The sequence below is a fragment of the Kogia breviceps genome, chromosome 1, assembly GCF_026419965.1.
Source record: "Kogia breviceps isolate mKogBre1 chromosome 1, mKogBre1 haplotype 1, whole genome shotgun sequence".
Lineage (NCBI taxonomy): Eukaryota > Metazoa > Chordata > Mammalia > Artiodactyla > Physeteridae > Kogia > Kogia breviceps.
Window position 1 is genome coordinate 157,056,299 of NC_081310.1, and position 26,053 is coordinate 157,082,351.

Below are 26,053 nucleotides of genomic sequence, written 5' to 3' on the forward strand. Positions count from 1 at the left end.
CACTGCGCAGGGTGGGGCGGGACGGGGCAGAGCCTGTGGGCGGGGTGGAGCGAAGAGCGGGTAGTAAGATTTGAGCGCCCGCGAACTCCGCGGAGGCCTGCGGGAAGGGGAGGGGGCGGGGCGGTGGGGAGACCCAGAGGCCCGACAGTCAGCGCGGTTAGAGCTAACCGGAGGCCCAGGCGAGCAGGGTGGTTCAGCGGGCTCGGCTGGCACCGGGGGAGGTGGGAGCCTGGCTGGGCGAGGCCGACGGAAGCGGGGGATGCTGGTGGAAGAGGGAGAGAGCGAGCGTGGCTGGGGTTGTGAGGAGACGCGCGGCGCGGAGGCGGACGGTGGGCGGGCGGTGAGGCGACCGGGATGGTGGAAGACTGACGCATGACGCAGGTCTGTTCACTCCCCTGAGTCCTAGAGACACTAGTGCCAGCCCACGAACTTTCTGGAAGCCAGAAATTATGTTTTGACCCCCCAAAAGGGAAAATCAGTTCCAAATAGAAATTAATAAATATATCCAAATGTAACCTATTAACTGGAACGTAACCCATATACTTAAGGATTATATTTGATGTAGGATGTGGGTTCATATATTTTATGTAATTTGGGGCCGGGCGTCCAATAGTATGTGTTTAGGGCCCTTGGAGCTCTTGAAATGGTCTTGAACTGAGTAGAAGGGTTTGGGAAGGAGGTGAAAGGGTAGTGTCAGGGCTGGTTGCCTTTCAAGTGATACCAAGCTATAGGCCCTGGCCCTGGGGAGGCAGAGGATGACCGTTTTCTGATTTACACAAAAGTTCCCAGTGGATGATGTTATGGGAAAGGGTTTGAGGAGTCTGGTTCTAAGAGTACCAGACGCAAGGGGTACTCTTACCTGACCACAAGAAGAAAGTGAACTGAAGGCTTGGCGCAGAAAGCTTTTTGGAAAGAAAGGTTACATGAACTGGAGGTGAAAGGGTTGGGTAAGTGGCACTGGGTTTAGAGGAGGATAAGGCATCAGGGAAGTCCAGGGTCAGGGAATTTTAAAAATGCAAAGGATGGCACCCCAGAGTGCACCACCTTTGATGAACTGAGGCCCTGAGTGAACACGTGTGAGTTAAGTAAGGCATCCCAGGATGGGGAGTTAGATTACATCCTGAACCTGCATTTTGGAGTTAAGGAAGCAACATATCTGTTGAGTTGTGTTATGGGTTTCTTCGGGATTGGTGTGCCTCTTTCGCATTAAGCACAACAAAGGAACCTTAAAGTGGACCCAAATTCTGCCACTTCTTACTTGTTATTTAAATAATTCCACCCAACACAGGAAAAAAGAAGGGTATTGGTGGATGTAGGAGGTATGAAATGAGTTTTGTATTAAAGTACATGTTTGCTTCCTTCAGACAACTTAGGTGGTTAGAATGTGACGTCAGGAAAGAACTGAACATTTGGAGAATACACGCTCTTATTTATCTGCTACACATCAATGCTAGATATATTTCCCTAAAACATACTACTTTTTTTTTTTTTTTTTTTTTGCGGTATGCGGGCCTCTCACTGTTGTGGCCTCTCCCGTTGCGGGGCACAGGCTCCGGACGCACAGGCCTAGCGGCCATGGCTCACGGGCTTAGTTGCTCCGCGGCATGTGGGATCTTCCCGGACCAGGGCACGAACCCGTGTCTCCTGCATCGGCAGGCGGATTCTCAACCACTGCGCCACCAGGGAAGCCCAAACATACTACTTTTTTAAAGCAAATTCTCTCCTTAAGTCTCCAACCCCCACATTTCCACCGCCACATAGGTTACCACAGGGTTTTTCTACCTCTGCACTATTCACATTTTCTGTCAGATAATTATTTGTTTTGGGGGACTGTCCTGTGCATTGTGGAATATTTAGCAGCATCATGAAATGCCCTCTAGCCGCCAATAGCATCACCCCCCCACCCCCAGTATGACAGCCAAACTGGCTCTAGACATTGACAAATGTCCCCTGGGGGGCTGAATCACCCCCAGGCCAATTGAGAACTACTGGACTACAGGCTAAAGCCTACCATCTTTACCTGGCTTTCAAGTTTCTTCATTATTTGTTCCTAATGTACCTTTCCTAGAATTTCATTTAGGCTAAAAGAGCCCCAGTGCAAGAGTTCTTTCTCTGGTTTCCTCCATAGGTTATCACCTAGTCTTCTTCTTGGACACTTTCAGGGATGGAAAAGATTAAAAATCTTTACTTTGCTGGAAAGTTCTTACATCTATGATGTCTTCCTGCTTACAGTTCGTATTTATTGAGTCCAGTTCAAATCCTTTTTCCATTTGTGAAGACTTGTGATATTAAAACTTGTAGTCACATTTCTCTCACTAAATTATCTCTTCTTTTTTTTTAACATCTTTATTTGAGTATAACTGCTTTACAATAGTGTTAATTTCTCCTTTACAACAAAGTGAATCAGTTATACATGTACATATGTTTCTATATCTCTTCTCTCTTGCGTCACCCTCCCTCCCACCCTCCCTACCCCCCCCCCAGGTGGTCACAAAGCACAGAGGTGATCTCCCTGTGCTATGCGGCAGCTTCCCACTAGCTATCTAATTTACATTTGGTAGTGTGTATATGTCCCTGCCACTCTCTCACTTCATCACATCTTACCCTTCCCCCTCCCCATATCCTCAAGTCCAATGCTCTAGTAGGTCTGTGTTTTATTCCCGTCCTATCACTAATCTCTTCATGACATTTTTTTTTCTTAGATTCCATATATATGTGTTAGCATACGGTATTTGTTTTTCTCCTTCTGACTTACTTCACTCTGTATGACAGACTCCAGGTCTATCCACCTCATTACAAATAACTCAGTTTCATTTCTTTTTATGGCTGAGTAATATTGCATTGTATATATGTGCCACATCTTCTTTATGACACTTAGGTTGCTTCCATGTCCTGGCTATGGTAAATAGAGCTGCAATAAACATTTTGGTACATGACTCTTCTTGAATTATGGTTTTCTCAGGGTATATGCCTAGTAGTGGAATTGCAGGGTCGTATGGTAGTTCTATTTTTAGTTTATAAGGAACCTCCGTACTGTTCTCCATAGTGGCTGTATTAATTTACATTCCCACCAGCAGTGCAAGAGTGTTCCCTTTTCTCCATACCCTCTCCAGCATTTATTGTTTCTAGAGTTTTTGATGATGGCCAATCTGACTGGTGTGAGAGGATATCTCATTGTAGTTTTGATTTGCATTTCTCTAATGATTAATAATGTTGAGCATTCTTTCATGTGTTTGTTGGCAATCTGTATATCTTCTTTGGAGAAATGTCGATTTAGTTCTTCTGCCCATGTTTGGATTGGGTTGTTTGGTTTTTTATTATTGAGCTGCATGAGTTGCTTATAAATTTTGGATATTAATCCTTTGTCAGTTGCTTCATTTGCAAATATTTTCTCCCATTCTGAGGGTTGTCTTTTGGTCTTGTTTATGGTATCCTTTGCTGTGCAAAAGCTTTTAAGTTTCATTAGGTCCCATTTGTTTATTTTTGTTTTTATTTCCATTTCTCTAGGAGGTGGGTCAAAAAGGATCTTGCTGTGATTTATGTCACAGAGTGTTCTGCCTATGTTTTCCTCTAAGAGTTTGATAGTGTCTGGCCTTACACTTAGGTCTTTAATCTATTTTGAGTTTATTTTTGTGTGTGGTGTTAGGAAGTGTTCTAATTTCATTCTTTTACATGTAGCTGTACAGTTTTCCCAGCCCCACTTATTGAAGAGTCTGTCTTTTCTCCATTGTACACTCTTGCCTCCTTTATCAAAGATAAGGTGACCATATGTGTGTGGGTTTATCTCTGGGCTTTCTATCCTGTTCCACTGATCTATATTTCTGTTTTTGTGCCAGTACCATACTGTCTTGATTACTGCAGCTTTGTAGTGTAGTCTGAAGTCTGGAAGCCTGGTTCCTCCAGCTCCGTTTTTTGTTCTCAAGATTGCTTTGGCTATTCGGGGTCTTTTGTGTTTCCATACAAATTGTGCAACTTTTTGTTCTAGTTCTGTGAAAAATGCCATTGGTAGTTTGATGGAGATTGCATTCAATCTGTAGATTGCTTTGGGTAGTATAGTCATTTTTACAATGTTGATTCTTCCAATCCAGGAACATAGTATATGTCTCCATGTGTTTTTATCATCTTTAATTTCTTTCATCACTGTCTAACAATTTTTTGCATAGAGGTCTTTTGTCTCCTTGGGTAGGTTTATTCCTAGGTATTTTATTCTTTTTGTGCAGTGGTAATTGGGAGTGTTTCCTTAGTTTCTCGTTCAGATTTTTCATTGTTAGTGTATAGGAATGCAAGAGATTTCTGTGCATTAATTTTGTATCCTGCAACTTTACCAAATTCATTGATTAGCTCTAGTAGTTTTCTGATGGCATTTTTAGGGTTCTCTATGTATAGTATCATGTCATCTGCAAACAGTGACCGTTTTACTTCTTTTCTGATTTGGATTCCTTTTATTTTCTTTCTTTGATTGCTGTGGGTAAAACTTCCTCAACTATGTTGAATAATAGTGGTGAGAGTAGGCAACCTTGTCTTGCTCCTGATCTTAGTGGAAATGGTTTCAGTTTTTCACCTTTGAGAACAATGTTGCTGTGGGTTTGTCATATATGGCCTTTATTGTATTGAGGTAGGTTCCCTCTATGCCTACCTTCTGGAGAGTTTTTATCATAAATGTATGTTGATTTTTGTCAAAAGCTTTTTCTGCATCTATTGAGATTATCATACGGTTTTTATCCTTCAGTTTGTTAACATGGTGTATCACATTGATTGATTTGTGTATATTGAAGAATCCTTGCATTCCTGGGATAAATCCCACTTGACCATGGTGTATGATCCTTTTAATGTGCTGTTGGATTCTGTTTGCTAGTATTTTGTTGAGGATTTTTGCATCTATGTTTATCAGTGATATTGGCCTGTAGTTTTCTATTTTTGTGACATCTTTGTCTGGTTTTGGTAGCAGGGTGATAGTAACCTCATAGAATGAGTTTGGGAGTGTTCCTGTTCCTACTATATTTTGGAAGAGTTTGAGAAGGATAGGTGTTGGCTCTTCTCTAAATGTTTAATAGAATTCGCCTGTGAAGCCATCTGGTCCTGGGCTTTTGTTTGTTGGAAGATTTTTAATCACAGGTTCAATTTCAGTGCTTGTGATTGGTCTGTTTATATTTTCTATTTCTTCCTGGTTCAGTCTCAGAAGGTTGTGCATTTCTAAGAATTTGTCCATTTCTTCCAGGTTGTCTATTTTATTGGCATAGAGTTGCTTTTAGTAATCTCTCATGATCCTTTTTATTTCTGCAGTGTCAGTGGTTACTTCTCCTTTTTCATTTCTCGTTCTGTTGATTTGAGTCTTCTCCCTGTTTTTCTTGATGAGTCTGGCTAATGATTTATCAATTTTGTTTATCTTCTCAAAGAACCAGCTTTTAGTTTTATTGATCTTTGCTATTGTTTCCTTCATTTCTTTTTCATTTATTTCTGATCTTTATGATTTCTTTCCTTCTGCCAACTTTGGGGTTTTTTTGTTCTTCTTTCTCTAATTGCTTTAGGTGTAAGGTTAGGTTGTTTGTTTGAGATGTTTCTTGTTTCTTAAGGTAGGATTGTATTGCTATAAACTTCCCTCTTAGAACTGCTTTTGCTGCATCCCATAGGTTTTGGGTCGTCGTGTTTTCATTGTCATTTACTTCTAGGTATTTTTTGATTTCCTCTTTGATTTATTCAGTGATCTCTTGGTTATTTAGTAATGTATTGTTTAGCCTCCATGTGTTTGTATTTTTTTACAGTTTTTTTCCTGTAATTGATATTTAGTCTCAGAGCATTGTCATTAGAAAAGATACTTGATATGATTTCAATTTTGTTAAATTTACCAAAGCTTGATTTGTGACCCAAGAATGGTCTATCCTGGAGAATGTTTCAAGAGCACTTGAGAAGAAAGTGTATTCTGTTGTTTTTGGTTGGAATGTCCTATAAATATTAATTTAGTCCATTTTGTTTAATGTATCATTTAAAGCTTGTGTTTCCTTTTTTATTTTCATTTTGGATGATCTGTCCATTGGTGAAAGTGGGGTGTTGAAGTCCCCTACTATTATTGTGTTACTGTCAATTTCCCCTTTTATGGCTGTTAGCATTTGCCTTATGTATTGAGGTTCTCCTATATTGGGTGCATAAATATTTATAATTGTTATGTTTTCTTCTTGGATTGATCCCTTGATCATTATGCAGTGTCCTTACTTATCTCTTTAACAGTCTTTATTTTAAAGTCTATTTTATCTGCTCTGAGTTTTGCTACTCCATGTTTCTTGTGATTTCCATTCACATGGGATGTCTTATTCCATCACCTCACTTTCAGTCTGTATGTGTCCCTAGGTCTGAAGTGGGTCTCTTGTAGACAGCATATGTACAGGTCTTGTGTTTGTATCCATTCAGCCAGACTATGTCTTTTGGTTGGAGCATTTAATCCATTTACATTTAAGGTAATTATCAATATGTATGTTCCTATTACCATTTTCTTAATTGTTCTGGTTTGTTTTTGTAGGTCTTTTTCTTCTCTTGTGTTTCCTGCCTAGAGAAGTTCCTTTATTATTTGTTGTAAAGCTGGTTTGGTGGAGCTGAATTCTCTTAACTTTTGCTTATCTGTAAAGGTTTTAATTTTGCTGTCGAATCTGAATGAGATCCTTGCTGGGTAGAGTAATCTTGGTTGAAGATTTTTCCCTTTCATCACTTTAAATATGTCCTGCCACTCCTTTCTGGCTGCAGAGTTTCTGCTGAAAAATCAGCTGTTAACCTTATGGGGATTCCCTTGTATGTTGTTTGTTGCTTTTCCCTTGCTGCTTTTAATATTTTTTCTTTGTATTTAATTTTTGATAGTTTGATTAGTCTGTGTCTCGGCATGTTTCTCTTTGGGTTTATCTTGTATGGGACTCTCTATGCTTCCTGGACTTGGGTGACTATTTCCTTTCCCATGTTTGGGAAGTTTTTGACTGTAATCTCTTCAAATATTTTCTCAGACCCTTTCTTTTTCTCTTCTTCTTCTGGGATCCCTATATTTTGAATGTTGGTGCATTTAATGTTGTCCCAGAGGTCTCTGAGACTGTCCTCAATTCTTTTCATTCTTTTTTCTTTTTTGTGCTCCCTGGCAGTTATTTCCACCATTTTATCTTCCAGCTCACTTATCTGTTCTTCTGCCTCAGTTATTCTCTTGTTGATTCCTTCTAGAGTATTTTTAATTTCAGTAATTGTGTTGTTCATCACTGTTTGCTCTTTACTTCTTCTAGATCCTTATTAAATGTTTCTTGTATTTTTTCCATTGTGTTTCTGAGATTTTGGATCATCTTTATCATCACTCTGAATTCATTTTCAGGTAGGTTGCCTATTTCATCTTCATTTATTTGGTCTTGTAGGTTTTTACCTTGCTCCTTTGTCTGTAATGTATTTATTTGTCGTTTCATTTTTTTTGTTTTCTTGGTGGGTGGTGCTGTATTCCTGTCTTACTGATTGTTTGGCCTGAGACATCCAGCACTGGAGTTTGCAGGCAGTTGGATAGAGCTAGGTCTTGGTGCTGAGATGAGGACCTCCAGGAGGCCTCACTACGATTGATATTCCCTGGGGTCTGAGGTTCTCTGTTAGTCTAGCGGTTTGGACTCGGAGCTCCCACCACAGGAGCTTGGGCCCGACCTCTGGCCTGGGGACCAAGATCCCGCAAGCCAGTCACTGGGGGTTCTTCCCTTCCCCTTAGGTGTCCGCGGTCCCTCACCGGTGCCTGGTAGGTGCCCTAGATGTGAGGAGACGCAAATTCCATATCCCTCTAATACGCCATCTTGACTCTGCCCCATCCTTACTATCTTACTCTACTTTGAATTAATAGCATATCACTTCATGTTCAACATAAGAACTTTACAAAAGTACTTCACAGAAAGTACAGTGTCATTTACCTTTCTATTGCCGTTTGTGTTATTATATTTATTACTTCTGCATCTATTAAATTTCTACCATTCAATGATAATGTTTTCACTGTAGTCAGTAGTCTTTTTTTTTTTTTTCTTCTGGCCACACCATGCAGCATGTGGGGTCTTAGTTCCCTGACCAGGGATCAAACCTGTGCCCCCTGCAGTGGAAGTGCAGAGTTTTAACCACTGGATTGCCAGGGAAGTCCCCTATTCAGTAGCCTCTTAAAGAAATTTTAAGAATATTCTTTTATGTTAGCAATATATTTGCCATCTCCAGTTCTCTTCATTCCTTCCCACAGATCCAGGATTCAACTTGGAATCATATCCCTCCAGCCTAAAGTGCTTCATTTAATATTTTTTGTACTGTGGGTCTACTGGTAACAATTACTTTCAGTTTTTGTTTGTCTTTATTTTGCCTTCATCTTTTTTTTTGGCTGCATTGAGTCTTCGTTGCTTCGTGCTCTGCTAAAATTCCCTTTCTGTTCATCCATTTTATCCATCTTTTCACTGAATTCTCTAATCAGTTTATAATTCCCATACCTGGGTCATCTGTAGATCTGCTTCAAATGACTTTTTTTAATTTTTGAAAAGTTTTTATTTTTAAATTTTTTATTGAAGTATAGTTTCTCTGCAATATTATCTTAATTTCAGGTGTACAGTGTAGTGATTCAGTATTTTTACAGATTATACTCCACTAAAAGTTATTAAAAGATAATGGCTATAATTCCTTGTGCTATTCAGATGACTTTGCATGTTCGACATTGTGTTTAAAAGAATGGTAGACACTGAAGTAGATAATGTTTTTTCTCAGAGAGAACACACCATTTTCTTTGGTAGCTAGGATAAGGGGCAGATCATTTCAGTCCAACTAGGGGTTATGCTGGGATTGTACCAAGTTGTAGTTTTATTTAAATTGTTTCAGTTTACCTCTGATTTCACATATTTGAGAGTGAGATCAGTAGTTCCTTCCTTCATGAGGGGTTTGGATCTAAGTACCCAAGACCATAGAAATATTTCTTTGCTTTTTAGCTCACACCCAGTTTCCTGTGAAACTCCACTTAAGGGTTGATTTCCTTGATCTGATTAGAGTTGAGCTGGGTGGGGACTGGGTTACTTAGTTGCACTTCAACTCTGCTATAGGTAACAACATGGATAAATCTCAAACACATAATGATGAGTGAAAGAAGCTAGATACAAATGAGTACAAACTGTATGATTTCCATGTACATAAAGTTCAGGTGAAATTAATCTGTAGAATTAGAAATAAGAACCACACTACCTTTGGGAAGGAGAGAGGGGTAGTGACTAGGTGGGGACATAAGAAGGGCTTGTCTCAAATGCTGGTGATGTTCTGTCTCTTTACCTGGGTGGTGGTTACCTAGGTGTGTTTACTTTGTGAAAATCTATTGCACCATATACTTATGATTTTGTGGTCTTTTCTGTATGTGTGTTATAGTTCAAAAACCAAAAAGAAAGTGTGTATGGTGGGGGAGGAGCTCTTGCACAAAAAAACAAAGTTAAAAAGAAAAATCAAGCTATAGATAGAAGATATTTACAATGCTATAACAAAGGACTTGTATCCAGGATATTTTGTTTTAAATTTTTCTACAAATCAAAAAGAAAAAGACAGAAGGAGAAAACTGAACCCAATAGAAAATGAGCAAAGGATAAGAAAAAGAGAAGAAGAGGCCTGAATAGCCCATAAACATGAAAAGGTATTCAGCCTCACTAGTAATCCTGGAAATACAAATTAAAACCTTATTGAGGGCTTCCCTGGTGGCACAGTGTTTGAGAATCCTCCTGCCAACGCAGGGGACACGGGTTTGATCCTTGGTCCAGGAAGATCTCACATGCTGCAGAGCAACTAAGCCCATGCGTCAGAACTACTGAGCCTGCACTTTAGAGCCCCCAAGCCACAACTACTGAGCCCCATGTGCTGCAACTACTAAAGCCCGTGTGCCTAGAGCTTGTGCTCCACAACAAGAGAAACCACCGCGATGAGAAGCCCACGCACCACAATGAAGAGTAGCCCCCGTTTGCCACAACTAGAGAAAGCCCGCATGCACCAGTGAAGACCCAACACAGCCAAAAATAAATAAATAAATAAAATTTATTTAAAAAAAACTTATTGCGATACCATTTCACACCAATGAGATTGGCTAAAGCTAAAATGTCTAACAATATCAAGTTGGTGAGACTATGAGGGAGCAGAAAGTTTCATGCGCTGCTAATGGTAATGTAAATTGTTATAATTTAGAGATCAAATAGATCAGTTATTGACTTGGAGATAGTGATTCTAAATTTCTACAATTCTACTTCTACAAAGAAAGATACTCTATTATCTTCTCCCACGTTTGCCAATGGATACATGCACAAGGATGTGCATTGCAAATTTGTTTATTATAGCAAAATATTGGAAACAGACCTAAATATCCATCATTAGAGAAATGGAGAAATACCTTACAGCAGTTAAAATGAATAAAGTAGATTTACATGTATCAACATAATAAAATCTTGAAAACATAATATTGAATGAAAAAAGCAAGTAGCAAGGGGTATATATACTGTGAAAACATCTAAGTTTTAAAAGAACAGTACATATTGATACATATATGGTAAAAGTATAAAAATACAGTCAGGGACTTCCCTGGCAGTCCAGTGGTTAAGACTCTGCTCTTCCGCTGCAGCAGGTGGGTTCGATCCCTGGTTGGGGAACTAAGATCCCGCATGCTGTGTGACTTGGCCAATAAATAAATAAAAATATAGGAAGGTTATTCACCAATTTCAGAATAGCTGTTACCACTGGTCAAGGAAGAGAATAAGGACAGTAAGGGGCTACTTATTTCTTTAAAGAAAAAAAGTACCTATGGAAAAATGTTAACATCAAATCTGGGAAGTCAGTACATAGCTGTTTAATAAGTGTAATATTCGCTCAACCTTGTTGTTTGTTTATTTGAAATAGTTTGTTGTTTTTTTTTTTTAAGTTAGACTGGGGCTAGGCTATGAGGTGTATTGGAAGCCTTTCTTCCTTTTCCAAACACTCTTCATCTTTTAATTCTTTATAGATACAGCTTTCCCCATCACTTTGCATCTGTATATTGGTTTGTGCCTTATCACCAGTAGATCAAGGAGAAGGGTGAGTGCTGATTTAATCTTCTGTGATCTTCCTTGTGTCTTACCCTCCTGGGTTCATAGTAGAGCTCAACAATATCTTTTCACTATGCTTTTTATCAGACTTAAAATATTACTCTCCAACAGAAATGTGTTTTAGTTCATGAACCAAATGACTGATTTAGAATTTAAAAATAAGTGAAAAGTTATCTTCTCTCATTTCACATTTTTGCTCAAAAAAAATATCAATCGTAAAGTATTTTTTAAGATTTAAATAATATTGCTTGTTATTTCAATTGATAAGTGTATGGATAAATAGTTACAAAGCATCTGTTTTTATACTCTTCATTTTTTTAAATTTCTGAATTATAACTGTATAAACACTTTTTAAAAACTTACCTACTAAGTCATGTCACTCTAGCATATTAACTGTTTCCATATAATTATTGAGGGTTTTTAATTTTAGAAACAAAAATTATGTTGGTGTCAGGGACTTCTTTTGTGGAGTAGAGTACTGCAAATACTAATATCTCACAGATTATCCCTGGGAGAGGTCAAAAGTTTACATAAGTAAATAAACATGTTAAGAGTCCCTCCCACTTGTTGAATAACTTGGCTGGTAAGCTTTGTGCTAGGCAACAGGCTTTCTCTCTCTTCCTTTGCTCAAGATAAAATTCAGAGAATAAAAAGGTTGCTTTTGTTGTTATTGTTTTGTTTTGTTTTCCTTGCAGGTTAAATACTTTAAGATGAGAAACATTGATGTTTGTTTGAGCTCTGAAGGGACTGAAGTGATTTTAGCTACATCAAGTGATGAAAAACACCCACCTGAAAATATAATTGATGGGTAAGAGTTACTGTTCTTTCTTCCTTAGTCTTAATATTAGGTCAGTGAACCCCCTGAGTACTGAGATTATGTGTTTTACAACAACTAGCACTGTTAAACATAGTTTAATAAATGTCTGGTGAACTAAATTACCTGACTACCCACTTTAGTACCATCCCTGGCGCTAATTCATTTGTGTATATTTAGGGTTTTGATCCTTTTTTTTTTTTTTTAAATTTCTTTATTTTTGGCTGTGTTGGGTCTTCATTGCTGCGCGCGGACTTTGTCTAGTTGTGACGAGTGGGGGCTACTCTTAGTTGCGGTGCACAGGCTTCTCATTGCGGTGGCTTCTCTCATTGCGGAGCACGGGCTCTAGGTGTGTGGGCTTCAGTAGCTGTGGCACGTGGGTTCAGTAGTTGTGGGTTGTGGGCTCTAGAGCACAAGCTCAGTAGTTGTGGTGCACGGGCTTAGTTGCTCTGCGGCATGTGGGATCTTCCCTGACCAGGGCTCAAGCCCATATCCCCTGCATTGGCAGGTGGATTCTTAACCACTGTGCCACCAGGGAAGTACCTGATCCTTTTCTTTATGAATTCCTAAACTGAACTTTTTATAAAAATAGTTTTTAAAGATGTGGTCTAACAAGGCAAAACTTCAAACAACAGCTACCTCATTTTATGGAAGTATACATTTTAATATCTGGTTATGGTTTTATTCCAAGTTTTTCTTGGTAAATAGGAATATTAACAGTATGACTTACTATCTACTGCCTTTTTTCTTTCTGGTCTAAGCAACATCCTTGCTGAACTGCATGCTTCACTTCTTGCTATCTACCTGCATTGTTTGGTTCTCAGCTTCTTGATATCATTCCAGTTACCACTCTTCACTGTGCTAGAGCTTATTCTAGGTGGGGATAGATATCATTCTCAGACTTTTAAATTCCAGGATAAAAGTAGTTAATGGAAGAACTTCTTTTTTTTTTAAATTGAGGTATATGGGACTTACCTGGTGGTCCAGTGGTTAAGACTCTACACTTCCATTACAGGGGGCGTGGGTTCAGTCCCTGGTTGGGGAAGTAAGTTCCCACATGCTGCAGCCAAAAAATTTTTTTTAAAAATTGAAGTATAGTTGCTTTACAATATTATGTAAGTTTCAGGTGTACACTATAGCAATACACAATTTTTAAAGGTTATACTCCATTTATAGTTATTATAAAATATTAGCTAAAATTCCTGTGTTGTACAATATATCCTTGTAGCTTAATTAATTATTTTATACATAGTAGTTTGTACCTCTTAGTCCCCCAGCCCTATCTTGCCCATCTCCACTTCCCTCTCCCCAGTAATTTGTTCCCTTTATCTGTCTCTTTCTTTTTTGTTATATTCACTAGTTTGTTTTATTTTTTAGATTTTGCATATAAGTGGTATACAGTATTTGTCTTTCTCTGTCTGACTTATTTCATTAAGCAAATATCCTCCAAGTCCATCCAAGAAAAACTCCTTTTTTTTTTTTTTTTTTTTGTGGTACGCGGGCCTCTCACTGTTGTGGCCTCTCCCATTGCGGAGCACAGGCTCCGGACGCACAGGCTCAGCGGCCATGGCTCACGGGCCCAGCCGCTCCGCGGCATGTGGGATCTTCCCAGACTGGGGCACGAACCTGTGTCCCCTGCATCGGCAGGCGGATTCTCAACCACTGCGCCACCAGGGAAGCCCCCAAACTCCTTTTTTATTAGTTCTGGCAATTTTATTACCCTCTTGAATTCTCTTTCTTTGTATTTGTACAGTGATCTGAGTTTGACTCATAGAATCATATAATTTTAGAGGTGGAAGGACTTACGAGTTCATCTTATCGAAACCTTTCATTTAGACTTGTGGTAAGAGAGGTCTAAAGAGGTCAGGTACTAGTTTTAACTATTGAAGGCAGAGACAGTTGTAACATAGATCTCGTGGCTCTTTGTGTTCTATTGTGAAGTCCATGTATCTGTATAAAATTCTAGTAATTGGACCTGTTCCTTTAAGCCCAGTTCTTACCTCCTCTCTGACTGACATCTGTCCCTTTCCCTCAGGTAGGATAGTTTCCCTTTTTGGTGGGCTCCAGTAGAATTTGATATATACCTCTATTATCTTATTTATTCCTTTATTATATAATTATTTATTTTTAATGTATGTCTCCCCTCTCAACTGGAAATTTCTAGAAGTCAGAGACTATGACTTCATCTTTGACTCCACAGTGTCTTAAAATATTTGTGGAGTAGCTTGTGAATTAGACCATCAAAGATTAGTCATACATACACTCACACATATACACATACATACATACTTACATATATGCATCTGTTAATATATTTGTGTAGGGCTTTATAGTTTTATAGATATTATGTTATTTGACCCTCACAGTAAGCTTGGGGAGTAAGAGGCCAAAAAAAAAAGTATTTTCAACCTCATTATAAGGGTGATGAAAAAAATTAGAGGTAAAATGACTTACTCAAAATCATACAGATAAGCAAGTGTCAGAATCAAAACTAACACTCATGTCTTCTAACTCCCAGTTTCTAAAACTTAAGGTTTGAATAAAAAACTTAATATATGTGCCACTTAATCCTTCTTAGTTTTTTATTTCCTGGAATTCAGGTAATAGTTATTTATCTCACTCTGCCTTAGAGTAGAGATATAAATGTGGGAACTGCTATGAGGATCACAGACCTATAGAGATTTACCTTAAATCGTTTGCCAGAAATAGAGATCTTTCAAAAAATACATCTTGTCTTTGATTGGAGATAAATCAAAATTTCAAGGCAAAATCAATTTACCTTACACCCTTTTGGTGACCTTTCATTCAAGGGAATATGTTTATAGATCATTAAAATTGGCTGTTATATGTAACATAATATTTTAGACTTTATCAGTCCATACTAATGAATAAATACATAATATTTTTTAGATTAGACAAAGACCCTTAATACAGAAAACTATATGGAGTAAAGTAGTTACTGACCCGATAACTGAACAGAGCACATCAGAGACTTTTAATTCATATACATTTCCAACAAATACAATTAGATTTTATATAGTAGATAGTAAAATTTATTCTTTGCTCATAAATTGATTTATCTAAATGGAAGTAACAATAGAATTATTTGGAGAAAACAGTGCTATAAATTTACCCCTAATGGATAGTGCTCCCAATTCTAAATTTCCTCAGAAATAGAGTTTTAAAAAGTGATTATATTTCTATTTCCTCTTGACTGTACTTTTGACCCCTGGTATTTAACATGTCAATGAAAAAGGAGAAAAATTCTACACAAAAAAAATGAGTTAGAAAAAGTAGAAGAGAGAGAGAATTGGTTCCTTTGGCATAATGTAAAAGAATGAGAGATTTACAGTTAAAACTCCTGGGTAAGTGAACTATGTGTGTTACTTTGGGCTAAGAATATATATGTTATTCTTTGAGCCTCAGTTTCCTGGTCTGAAAAATGGGGATAATACCACCTACCCTGACTACCTCAGAGTTGTGAAAAAATTACATGACTTTTTTTATTATCACATGATATGATAGATGTTGAACAGTCAATAGCTATAAGGCCTTGTTTTAAAGGAAACTACTATTTTGATGACTTCATTTTACTTAATTCAGGAATTCAGTTATGTTATTTTAAAATCCAAGTGCATCTCTACATATCTTTATGTTATTACATTGATCATGTTCATTAAAAGCACCCAAGAGAAAACATAGGGCAAGTAAAAATTGTTTAATTTATTTAAATAAAATTTTAAGCCATATAAATATAAATAAAAAGAAATTGTGAAATAGTAAGCATAGTATAAAAAAATCAAGAATTGTGAGTTAGAGACCTGGATTCTATTTTTTTCTTTTTTGTAACACCTTTATTGACATATTATTCTCATACCATAAAATTCAACTGTTTAAGATATACAATTCAGTGGCTTCCAGCATATTCAGAGTTATGCAGCCATCTGCACAATCCATTTCAGCACCCCAAAAAGAAACCTCACACACTTTCATTGTCATCCCCTATCCCCATGAGCCCTAGACAACCACAGATCTACTTTCTGTCCCTACAGATTTGCTTATCCTGACATTTCATATCAATGGAATGATATATATGTTGTCTTTGGACTGCCTTCTTTCACTTACATGTTTTCAAGGCTCATCCATGTTGTAGCATGTATCAGTGCTTCATTCATTTTTATTGCCAAACAATTCCATTGCATGTATATGGCAAATTTTATTTACCCATTCATCAGTTGATGGATATCTGAATTGTTTCTACTTTTTGGCTGAATTTTCCCCAGTTTTATTAAAGAATACCAACTTACAGATCCAAGGAACTCAGAAAACCCCAAGCAGGATGAATAAGAGACCATATCATAGCCAAACTGCTGAAAAACAAAGATAGACAAAAAAATTTTTAAACAACTGGAGGAAAAAAATACATTACGTACAGGGGTACAGTGGTACCAGTGACAGCCAACTTTGTATCACAAGCAGTGGAATTCAGGTGACAATGGAACCATATCTTTTAAATGCTGGGGAAAAAAGAGAAACAAACAAATAAGAAACCTGTCAACCCAGAATTCTGTGTCTAGTTAAAATATCACTAAAAAATATAGGATATAAGACAGACTTTTCACTTAACACAAACAGACTTGCATCACAGGAAATGCTAAAGAAAGTTCTTCAGGTTGAAATGATAAAATACTAGATGGAAATTCAAACATTCAGTAAGAAATTAAGTGCATTGGAAATTATAAATATTTCAGTAAATATAAAAGACTATCTTTACTTTTTTTTTTTTTTTTTTGTGGTACGCGGGCCTCTCACTGTTGTGGCCTCTCCCGTTGAGGAGCACAGGTTCCAAAGGTGCAGGCTCAGCGGCCATGGCTCACGGGCCCAGCCACTCTGCAGCATGTGAGATCTTCCTGGACCGGTACACAAACCCATGTCCCCTGTATCGGCAGGCGGACTCTCAACCACTGCGCCACCATGGAAGCCCAGACTGTCTTTTCTTTTAATAATTTTGAAAGACAACTAACCACTTAATGGGAAAAAACATTTTGTATTGTGGTATTTATTATATATGTGTGTGTAAAATATATTAAAACAATGGCACAAAAGTGGAGTTCAGTGCAAATTGACTGTCATGAGGTTTGATAACCTTTAGAGCAGCCACTAAAAATAAGAGGTATAGTTAAATAACTAATAAAGGAATTAAGCAGCATTAAAACTTTTTTTGATTCACTCAAAAGTAGATAGGGAAGGAGGGAATTCCCTGGTGGTCCAGTGGGTAAGACCCCATGCTCCCAATGCAGGGGGCCTGGGTTTGATCCCTGGTTGGGGAACTAGATCCTGCGTGTGTGCTGCAACTAACAGTTCACATGCTGCAACAAAGAATTCTGCATGCCACACCTAAGAAGTCTGCATGCTGCAACTATAAGCTCGCATGCTGCAACTAAGAGCCAGCGCAGCCAAAATAAATAAATATTTTTTAAAGTAGGTAGGAAAGGAGAAATGGTACAAGAAAAAATAGATGGGAGGGACAAATAAAAAATGAATAGCAAGACTTAAACCAAACCATATCAATAATTATATTAAATGCCAGTATTCTAAGCACTTCAATTAAATGGCAGAGAGGGTTATACTGGGTAAAAATGAAAGATCCAAGTATATGGTGTCTGCAAGAGATGTACTTTAAATATAAAGTCATGAATAGGTTGAAAATAAAAGGATGAAAAAGATGCACCCTATCAATAGTAAGCATGAGAAAATGGCTATGGCTATAGTCATATCAGACAAAGTAAAATATAAGATAAGGAGTATTTCCAGATATTAAGGGGACATTTTATAATGTTAAAATATCAGTTCATCAAGAAGAAATAACAATCTAAATGTACGTTGACCTTATAATCGTTGTTAAAAATACATAAAGCAAAAACTGACAGATGGGAACTTCCCTGGTGGTCCAGTGGCTAAGACTCCACGCTCCCAGTGCAGGGGGCCTGGGTTCAATCCCTCGTTAGGGAACTAGATCCCACATGCTGCAACTAAGTGTTCACATGCCACAACTAACGATCCCGCATGCCACAATTAAAGATCCCTCATGCCACAACTAAAGATCCCGCATGCCACAGCTAAAGATTCTGCATGCCACAACTAAAAGATCCCGCATGCCGCAACTAAGGGTCCTGCATGCCGCAACAAAGACCTGGCACAGCCAAATAAATAAATAAATAAATATTCTGACTTCCCTGGTGGCACAGTGGTTAAGAATCCACCTGCCAATGCAGGGGACATGGGTTCGATCCCTGGTCCAGGAGGATCCCACATGCCGCAGCTACTGAGCCCACGTGTCACCACTACTGAGCCCATGCACCACAACTACTGAAACCTGCATGCCCTAGAGACCGTGCACCACAACTACTGAGCCCACGTGCTGCAACTACTGAAGCCCATGTACCTACAGCCCATGCGGTGCAACAAGAGAAGCCACTGCAATGAGAAGCCCACGCGCCACAATGAAGAGTAGACCCTGCTCGCTGCAACTAGAGAAAGCCCACATGCAGCAACGAAGACACAGCACAGCCAAAAAAAAAACAAAGAATGTTTTAAAACCAATAATTAAATTTCTCCCTTAGGAAGCTAGATAACAAAATACAAATTTTACCAAAAGAAAGTAGAGGACAATAAATAACAAAGGTAGGAGCAGAAATCAATGAAATAGAAAATAAACAGAAAAATTATCAAAGCCAAAAGTTGACTATGTGAAAAGGTTTATAAAAGTTATAAACCTCTAGCAAGACTGACTAAAATAAAAAAAGAAAAATACAAGTTACTATTACCAGAATTGAAAGAAGCAATATCACTACAGATTCTAAAACAATAGTAAGTCAATATCAAGAACAGATTTAGGCTAATCAGTTTGACAACTTAGATGAAATGGACAAATTCCTTGAAAAACTCAACCTATAAAAATGACACAAGATGAAATTTAATAATTTGACAAATTATTAAATTATTAATAATTTAATAATTATTAATAATTTAATAATAATTAAAAGATAGTACCAATCTTCAGAAACCCTTTCAAAAGTAGAGGAGAGGGCTTCTCTGGTAGTGCAGTGGTTGAGAGTCCGCCTGCTGATGTAGGGGACACGGGTTCGTGCCCCGGTCTGGGAAGATCCCACATGCTGCAGAGCGGCTGGGCCCATGAGCCATGGCTGCTGAACCTGCACTTCTGGAGCCTGTGCTCCGCAACAGAAGAGGCCACAACAGTGAGAGGCCTGCGTACCAAAAAAAAAAAAAAAAAAAAAAAAAAAGAGGAGAAACATTTCCCAGATTGTTTTATGAGAACAGCATAACCCTGATACCAAAACCTGACAAAGACATTACAAGAAAGGACAATTAAAGAACAGTATCCTTTGTAAATATAGACCCCAAAAACCTTATAAATTGAATTCAGCTAATGGAGTTTATCATAAGAATGCAAGATTGGGGCTTCCCTGGTGGCACAGTGGTTGAGAGTCCACCTGCTGATGCAGGGGACACGGGCTCATGCCCCAGTCCAGGAAGATCCCACATGCCATGGAGTGGCTGGGCCTGTGAGCCGTGGCCGCTGAGCCTGCACTTCCGGAGCCTGTGCTCCTCAACAGGAGAGGCCACAACAGTGAGAGGCCTGCGTACCACAAAAAAAAAAAAAAAAAAAAAAAAAAAAGAAAGCAAGATTGGCATATTCACCACATTATCACAGGGATACAGATTGAGTGTAATTTACCATATTTCCAGAACAAGGGAGAAAAAAAAATCATATGATCATTCCAAAAAACATTTGACAAAGTTCAGCATCCATTCATGATAACAACTCTCAAAAAATTAAAAAGAGAAGGGAATTTTCTCAGTTTGATAAGGCATCTACTAAAAATTTTCAGCTTAATGGTGAAATAATAAATGCTTTCCCAATAGAGCAAATGAGTATATATAACAACAGAAACAGACTCACAGATATAGGTAACAAACTAATGGATATCAGTGAGGAGAGGGAAGTGGGGAGGGACAAGATAGGGGTATGAGATTAAGAGATACAAACTACTACATACAAATTAGATAAGCAACAAAGATATATTGTACAGCAGCAGTCCCCAGCCTTTTTGACACCAGGGACCAGTTTTGTGGAAGACAGTTTTTCCACGGACCATAGGGTGGGGGGTGGGGGTTCAGGCAGTAACACAAGCGATGGGGAGCAGCAGATGAAGCTCCACTCACTTGACCACTGCTCACCTCCTGCTGGGCAGCCTGGTTCCTAAAAGGCTGCAGACCAGTAGTGGTCCGTGGTCCAGGGGTTGGGGACCCCTGTTGTACAATACAGGGAAATATAACCATTATTTTGTAATAACCTTAAATGGAGTATAATCTATAAAAATAGTGAATCACTGTGCTGTACACCTGAAACTAATATAATATTGTAAACCAACTATGTTTGGTTAAAAAAAAATGCTTCCCCCCCAGTATTGGAAACAAATCAAGGATGTTTGTTCTCATAATTTCTATTCAGTATTGTCCTGGAGGTCTTAAACAATGCAATAAGGCAAGAAAAGATAGAAGTCATAAAGATTGGAAAGAGAGCAAAGTTATCTATCACTTATATGTGGAATCTAAAAGACACACAAACTAATGAATATAACAAAAAATGAAGCAGACTCACAGATCTAGGGAACAAACTAGTGTTTACCAGTGGGGAGAGGAGAGGGGGAAACTATTGGGTGTAAGATAGTCTCAAGGATGTATTGTACAACATGGGAAGTATAGCCAATATTTTGTAATAACTGTAAATGCAAAGTAACCTTTAAAATTGTATAAAATTTAAAAAATATTTTAAAGAAAATTAGTAGACATATTATAATGAGGATAATGATCAAAATGCACCCTTGTGGTATTTCCCCAAAGAACCTTCCTCTTCCAGATGGCAACAAGGAAAAATAAGCTTTGGAATGAGTCCTCTTTGCGTATCTTGTAACCAAGTAGCCTTTTGAACTATTCATAATATTTATTTGAGTTTCAGTTTCTCCAGGGGTGTGTGTGTGTGTGTGTGTTTGTGTGTGTGTGTATAAAGCAAGAGCTATTGGCCACTAAAAAAAAATTGCCTTTGTTCACAGATTATGTGAATCTACATAACCCTGAGGAATCTGCAAAAAACTGCTAGAGCTAATAAGTAAATTTAGCGAGGTCAATACACAAAAATCAATTGTATTACTATATACTAGTAGGAAACATTTAGAAAATGAAATTTTTAAAAATTCCAATTAATTAGCATTTAAGACATGAAATAGTTTAAAATAAATTTAATAAGACATACAAGACCTTTACACTCAAAACTATTAAAACGTTACTGAGAGAAATTAAAGAACTAAGTAAATGAAAAGGTATACTACATTCATGATTGGAAAACTCAATATTGTTACAGTGGCAGTTTCTTCCTTAAATGACCTATAGATTCAATAAATCTCAATCGACTTTTACATAGAAATTAACAAGTTGATTCTGAAATGTGTATGGAAATGCAAACTAATCTTGTCAAACATTTTGAAAAGAAGAAATCTTAAATTATCTGATTTCAAGATTTAAAATAAGTACACAGTAATCAAAACAGCATGGCAGGGCTTCCCTGGTGGCGCAGTGGTTGAGAGTCTTCCTGCTGATGCAGGAGACGCAGGTTTGTGCCCCGGTCCAGGAGGATCCCACATGCCGCGGAGCGGTTGGGCCCGTGAGCCATGGCTGCTGAGCCTGCGCATCCGGAGCCTGTGCTCCCCAACGGAAGAGGCCACAGCAGTGAGAGGCCCGCATACCGCAAAAAAAAAAAAAAAAAAACAAAAAAACCCCACAGCATGGCATTTTTGTAAAGATATCTATCTTTATATCTATATAGATCAGTGGAACAGACTAGAGAGCCCAGAAATAGGCCCACACATATAAAGTCAATTACTTTTTGACAAAAGGCTAAGGATACAGAAACAAATCAATGGAATAAAATGGAGGGGCAGAAGTACATACACCCATAGACAGTCCATTACTTTTAGGAAAAGACACTAAGGTGATTCAATAGGAAAAGGAAAGGGTTTTTTTTTTGGCTGCATTGGGTCTCCATTGCTGTGCGCAGGCTTTCTCTAGCTGTGGTGAGCAGGGGCTACGCTTCATTGAGGTGCACTGTCTTTGCATTGTGGTGGCTTCTCTTGTGGTGGAGCACAGACTTTAGGTGCACAGTCTTCAGTAGTTGCAGCACACAGGCTCAGTAGTTGTGGCATGTGGGCTCTAGGGCACACGGGCTTTAATAGTTGTGGTGCGCAGGCTTAATAGTTGTGGTTCATGGGCTTAGTTGCTCCGTGGCCTGTGGGATCTTCCTGGACCAGGGATCAAACCCAAGTCCCCTGCATTGACAGGCGGATTCTTAACCACTGTGCCACCAGGGAAGTCCAAGGAAAGTCTTTTTAACGTGGTGCTGGAACGACTGAATAAACATGTGGTTAAAAAAACCCTCAATCCCTGCCTCATCCTAAACACAAAAATTAATTCAATATGGATAATAGAACTCAATTCAAAGCTAAAATAATTAAGTTTCTAAAAGAAAATATAAGAAAGTACTTTTGTGACAGTGAAGTAGGCAAAGATTTCTTAATAAAGACACAGGGCTTCCCTGATGGTACAGTGGTTAAGAATCCTCCTGCCAATACAGGGGACATGGGTTTGAGCCCTGGTCCGGGAAGATCCCACATGCCGTGGAGCAACTAAGCCCGTGCGCTACAACTGCTGAGCCTGCCCTCTAGAGCCTGCGAGCCACAACTACTGAAGCCCGCACACCTAGAGCCCATGCTCGGCAACAAGAGAAGCCACCACAGTAAGAAGCCCACGCACTGCAACAAAGAGTAGCCCCCACTCGCCGCATCTAGAGGAAGACCATGCACAGCAACGAAGACCCAACACAGCCAAAAATAAAGAGAGGGAGGGAGGGAGGAAGGAAGGCAGGCAGGCAGGCACAAAAATTACTAAGCATAAAAGAAAAGAGTAATAAAATCGAACTTCACCAAAAATAAAACTAATACTCATTGAAAGACATGATTAAGGGCTTCCCTGGTGGTGTAGTGGTTGAGAATCTGCCTGCCAATGCAGGGGACACAGGTTCAAGCCCTGGTCCAGGAAGATCCCACATGCCACAGAGCAGCTAAGCCTGTGCGCCACAACTACTGAGCCCGCGAGCCACAGCTACTGAAGCCCGCACACCTAGAGCCCATGCTCCGCAACAAGAGAAGCCACTGCATTGAGAAGCCCGTGCACTGCAATGAAGAGTAGCCCCTGCTCGCCACAACTAGGGAAAAGCCTGCGTGCAGCAACAAAGACCAAATGCAGGCAAAAATAAATAAATAAATTTATTTTTTTTTAAAAAAGGCACAATTAAGAAAATGAAAAGGCAGACTGCAGACTGGGAGAAAATATTCACAATACATATATCTGACAAAGGACTCCTACAAATATATAGTAAAAATGGAAAGAGCTTTTTATTTATTTTTAGTTTTAAAATAAATTTATTTATTATTTATTTTTGGCTGCATTGCATCTTCATTGCTGTGCAGGCTTTCTCTAGTTGTGGTGAGCGGGGGTTACTCTTTGATGCAGTGCGTGGGCTTCTCAATGCGGTGGCTTCTCTTGTTGCGGAGCATGGGCTCTAGGTGCACGGGCTTCAGTAGTTGTGGCGCAAGGGCTCAGTAATTGTGGTTCACGGGCTCTAGAGCACAGGCTCAGCAGTTGTGGCACACGGGCTTAGTTGCTCTGTCGTATGTGGGATCTTTCTGGACAAGGGCTTGAACGCATGTCCCCTGCATTGGCAGGCAGATTCTTAACCACTGCACCACCAGGGAAGTCCAAAAGAGCTTTTTTGAAAATGAGAAAATACTTAACAGACACTTCACAAAAGAAAATATATGAATGGCCAAAAAACACATGAAAAAGGGCTTAGTATAATTTGTCATCAGGGAAATGCAAATTAATAACGTCAGATATCATTTCACATCCACTAGAATGGCTAAAAAGCCTGACAACAACAAATGTTGTCAAGGATTTGGAGCAACTAGAACTCCATCACATTTCTGTTAGGAATGGAAAATGGCACAACCACTTTGGAAGTCTGACATTATCTTATAAAATTAAACATACCTCTACCTTATGACTCAGCAATTCCACTCCTAGTAATTATCCAAGAGAAATGAAAACATATCCACAAAAACACCTGTACAAGAATGTTTATAGAAGTTTTACTCATAATAAAAAATTGGAAGCAATTCAAATATTCAACAAAAATATCAAAAAATGAATAAACAAACTATAGCGTAGTTTATGGTGATAGGAATCAGAGCAGTGGTTGCATAAGGGAGGTTGTTTGGAGGGAAGAGATGGGAAGTTTCTAGAGTGATGGAAATGTTCTTTATCATGATTAGGGTATTGGTTACCTTGTGATATTGGTTACATAAGCATATATATTTATCAAAACTTTGAATTGCACACTTAAGAGAAATTCCACTGTAGGTAAATTTTGCCACCAAAAAAGAAAGAAAAATCTTATATAATTAAAATAGAAGTGATTATTCTGTAGTCAATACTGTATATGTGTATGTGTGTCTAGGTGTATATGTAATTTTACATAGTATATGACCAACATTGAATGCATGTTTTAATTTTTTTCAACAAACGTGTTGTGTATCTGCTGTGGGTCAGCCGTTGTGATAGTTGCTGGGGATATAAAGGTGACTAAGAGAAAGTGGCTGGACTTAAAGAGGGTGTAGCTGGAACAATAAAAACACAAGAGAAAAGTGCTATGTAAAAATGGATGCTGTGTGTGAGGTGAGTGCAAAGGAGGGAGAAAGTTATTGTAATTTGTTGGGGTTGGAGAGATGTGACCAAAAAGTGAATAAACTTTTGCACGGGAGGAAGGGGTTTTTAGGTCAAGAGAACCTCATGAACTAAGGCACAGAGGCATGAGCCTACATGACGTGTTTGCAGAATTTTAATTGGTCCAACGTGACTACAATAATGGGAGATGATATCATGATGGGGGACGATATACTTAATGATGGGACTAGATTGTATAGGGTCATAAAATGCCATACTAAGGAGTTTAGATTCATAGGCAGTAAGGGGTCACTGCTTTTAGACAAGAGTGACATCAATTCCATTTTTAAAAATATATATCCGGTAGTAGTAAAGAATTATTAAAGTTGGGGAGAGATTAGAGGCAGAATGAACAGTTAGAAAGGGGTTGTGGGACTTCCCTGGTGGTCCAGTGGTTAAGACTCTGTGCTCCCAACGCAGGAGGCCCAGGTTTGATCCCTAGTCAGGGAACTAGATCCCGCATGCCGCAAGTAAAAATCCCATGTGCCACAACTAAGACACGGTGCAGCCAAATAAATATTTTTATAAATATTTTTTAAAAAAAGAAAGAAAAGGGTTGCAAGAATCCAGTGGTCGTTTTTTTGTTTTTTGTTTTTTTTTCAGTATGCGGGCCTCTCACTGTTGTGGCCTCTCCCGTTGCAGAGCACAGGCTCCGGAAACACAGGCTCCGAGGCCATGGCTCACGGGCCCAGCCGCTCCGCGGCATGTGGGAATCTTCCCGGACCGGGGCATGAACCCATGTCCCCTGCATCGGCACGCGGACTCTCAACCACTGCGCCACCAGGGAAGCCCCGTTTATTTTTTTAAAACAGTTATTCACTAGAATTGTGATTAAACATTTCTAAACATTTGGCTATTCTTTTCTCTTTTTCTTTAAAATTAACAATAGAAATCCAGAAACATTTTGGACCACCACAGGAATGTTTCCCCAGGAGTTCATTATTTGTTTTCACAAACATGTAAGGATTGAAAGGCTTTTAATCCAGAGTTACTTTGGTAAGCATGATATTTTCATTTCACTTCATTAATTTTCATCATCTTTCAGTTTTTCCATAGGCAGAAGGCACATATGTAAACTTTTGGCAAAACACTAATTTTTTTTTTACCGCATGGAATCCAGTTTTATTGCTGAGGTTGACGGGTGGGGAGTATGGGTTAACTGCCATGAGCATAGTTAGCCTCTCTGAAACTGCAAATTTGAAACCCTTCCAAAGCACATAATAATTTCCATGCAGTTTACTATGTGAAA

General features: G+C 38.7%; 1 protein-coding gene across 8 annotated transcripts in view; it reads left to right on the forward strand.

The window, feature by feature from the left end:
- The first annotated feature begins 79 nt into the window (after window positions 1–79).
- IFT25 (intraflagellar transport 25) overlaps window positions 80–26,053 on the forward strand; it is a 35,852-nt gene continuing 9,878 nt past the window's right edge. For 2 of the 8 annotated variants that reach the window (XM_067007371.1, XM_059063568.2), the window contains exons 1-4: window positions 80–221; window positions 10,991–11,061; window positions 11,768–11,880; window positions 25,694–25,800. In XM_067007371.1, the coding sequence (XP_066863472.1) occupies window positions 11,783–11,880; window positions 25,694–25,800 (205 nt within the window). In that variant the 5' untranslated portion in view covers window positions 80–221; window positions 10,991–11,061; window positions 11,768–11,782. Of the gene's footprint in view, window positions 382–782; window positions 948–9,562; window positions 9,641–10,990; window positions 11,062–11,767; window positions 11,881–25,693; window positions 25,801–26,053 lie in introns of those variants that run through there. The other 6 variants (XM_059063558.2, XM_067007351.1, XM_067007363.1 and 3 more) reach the window with 6 other exon arrangements.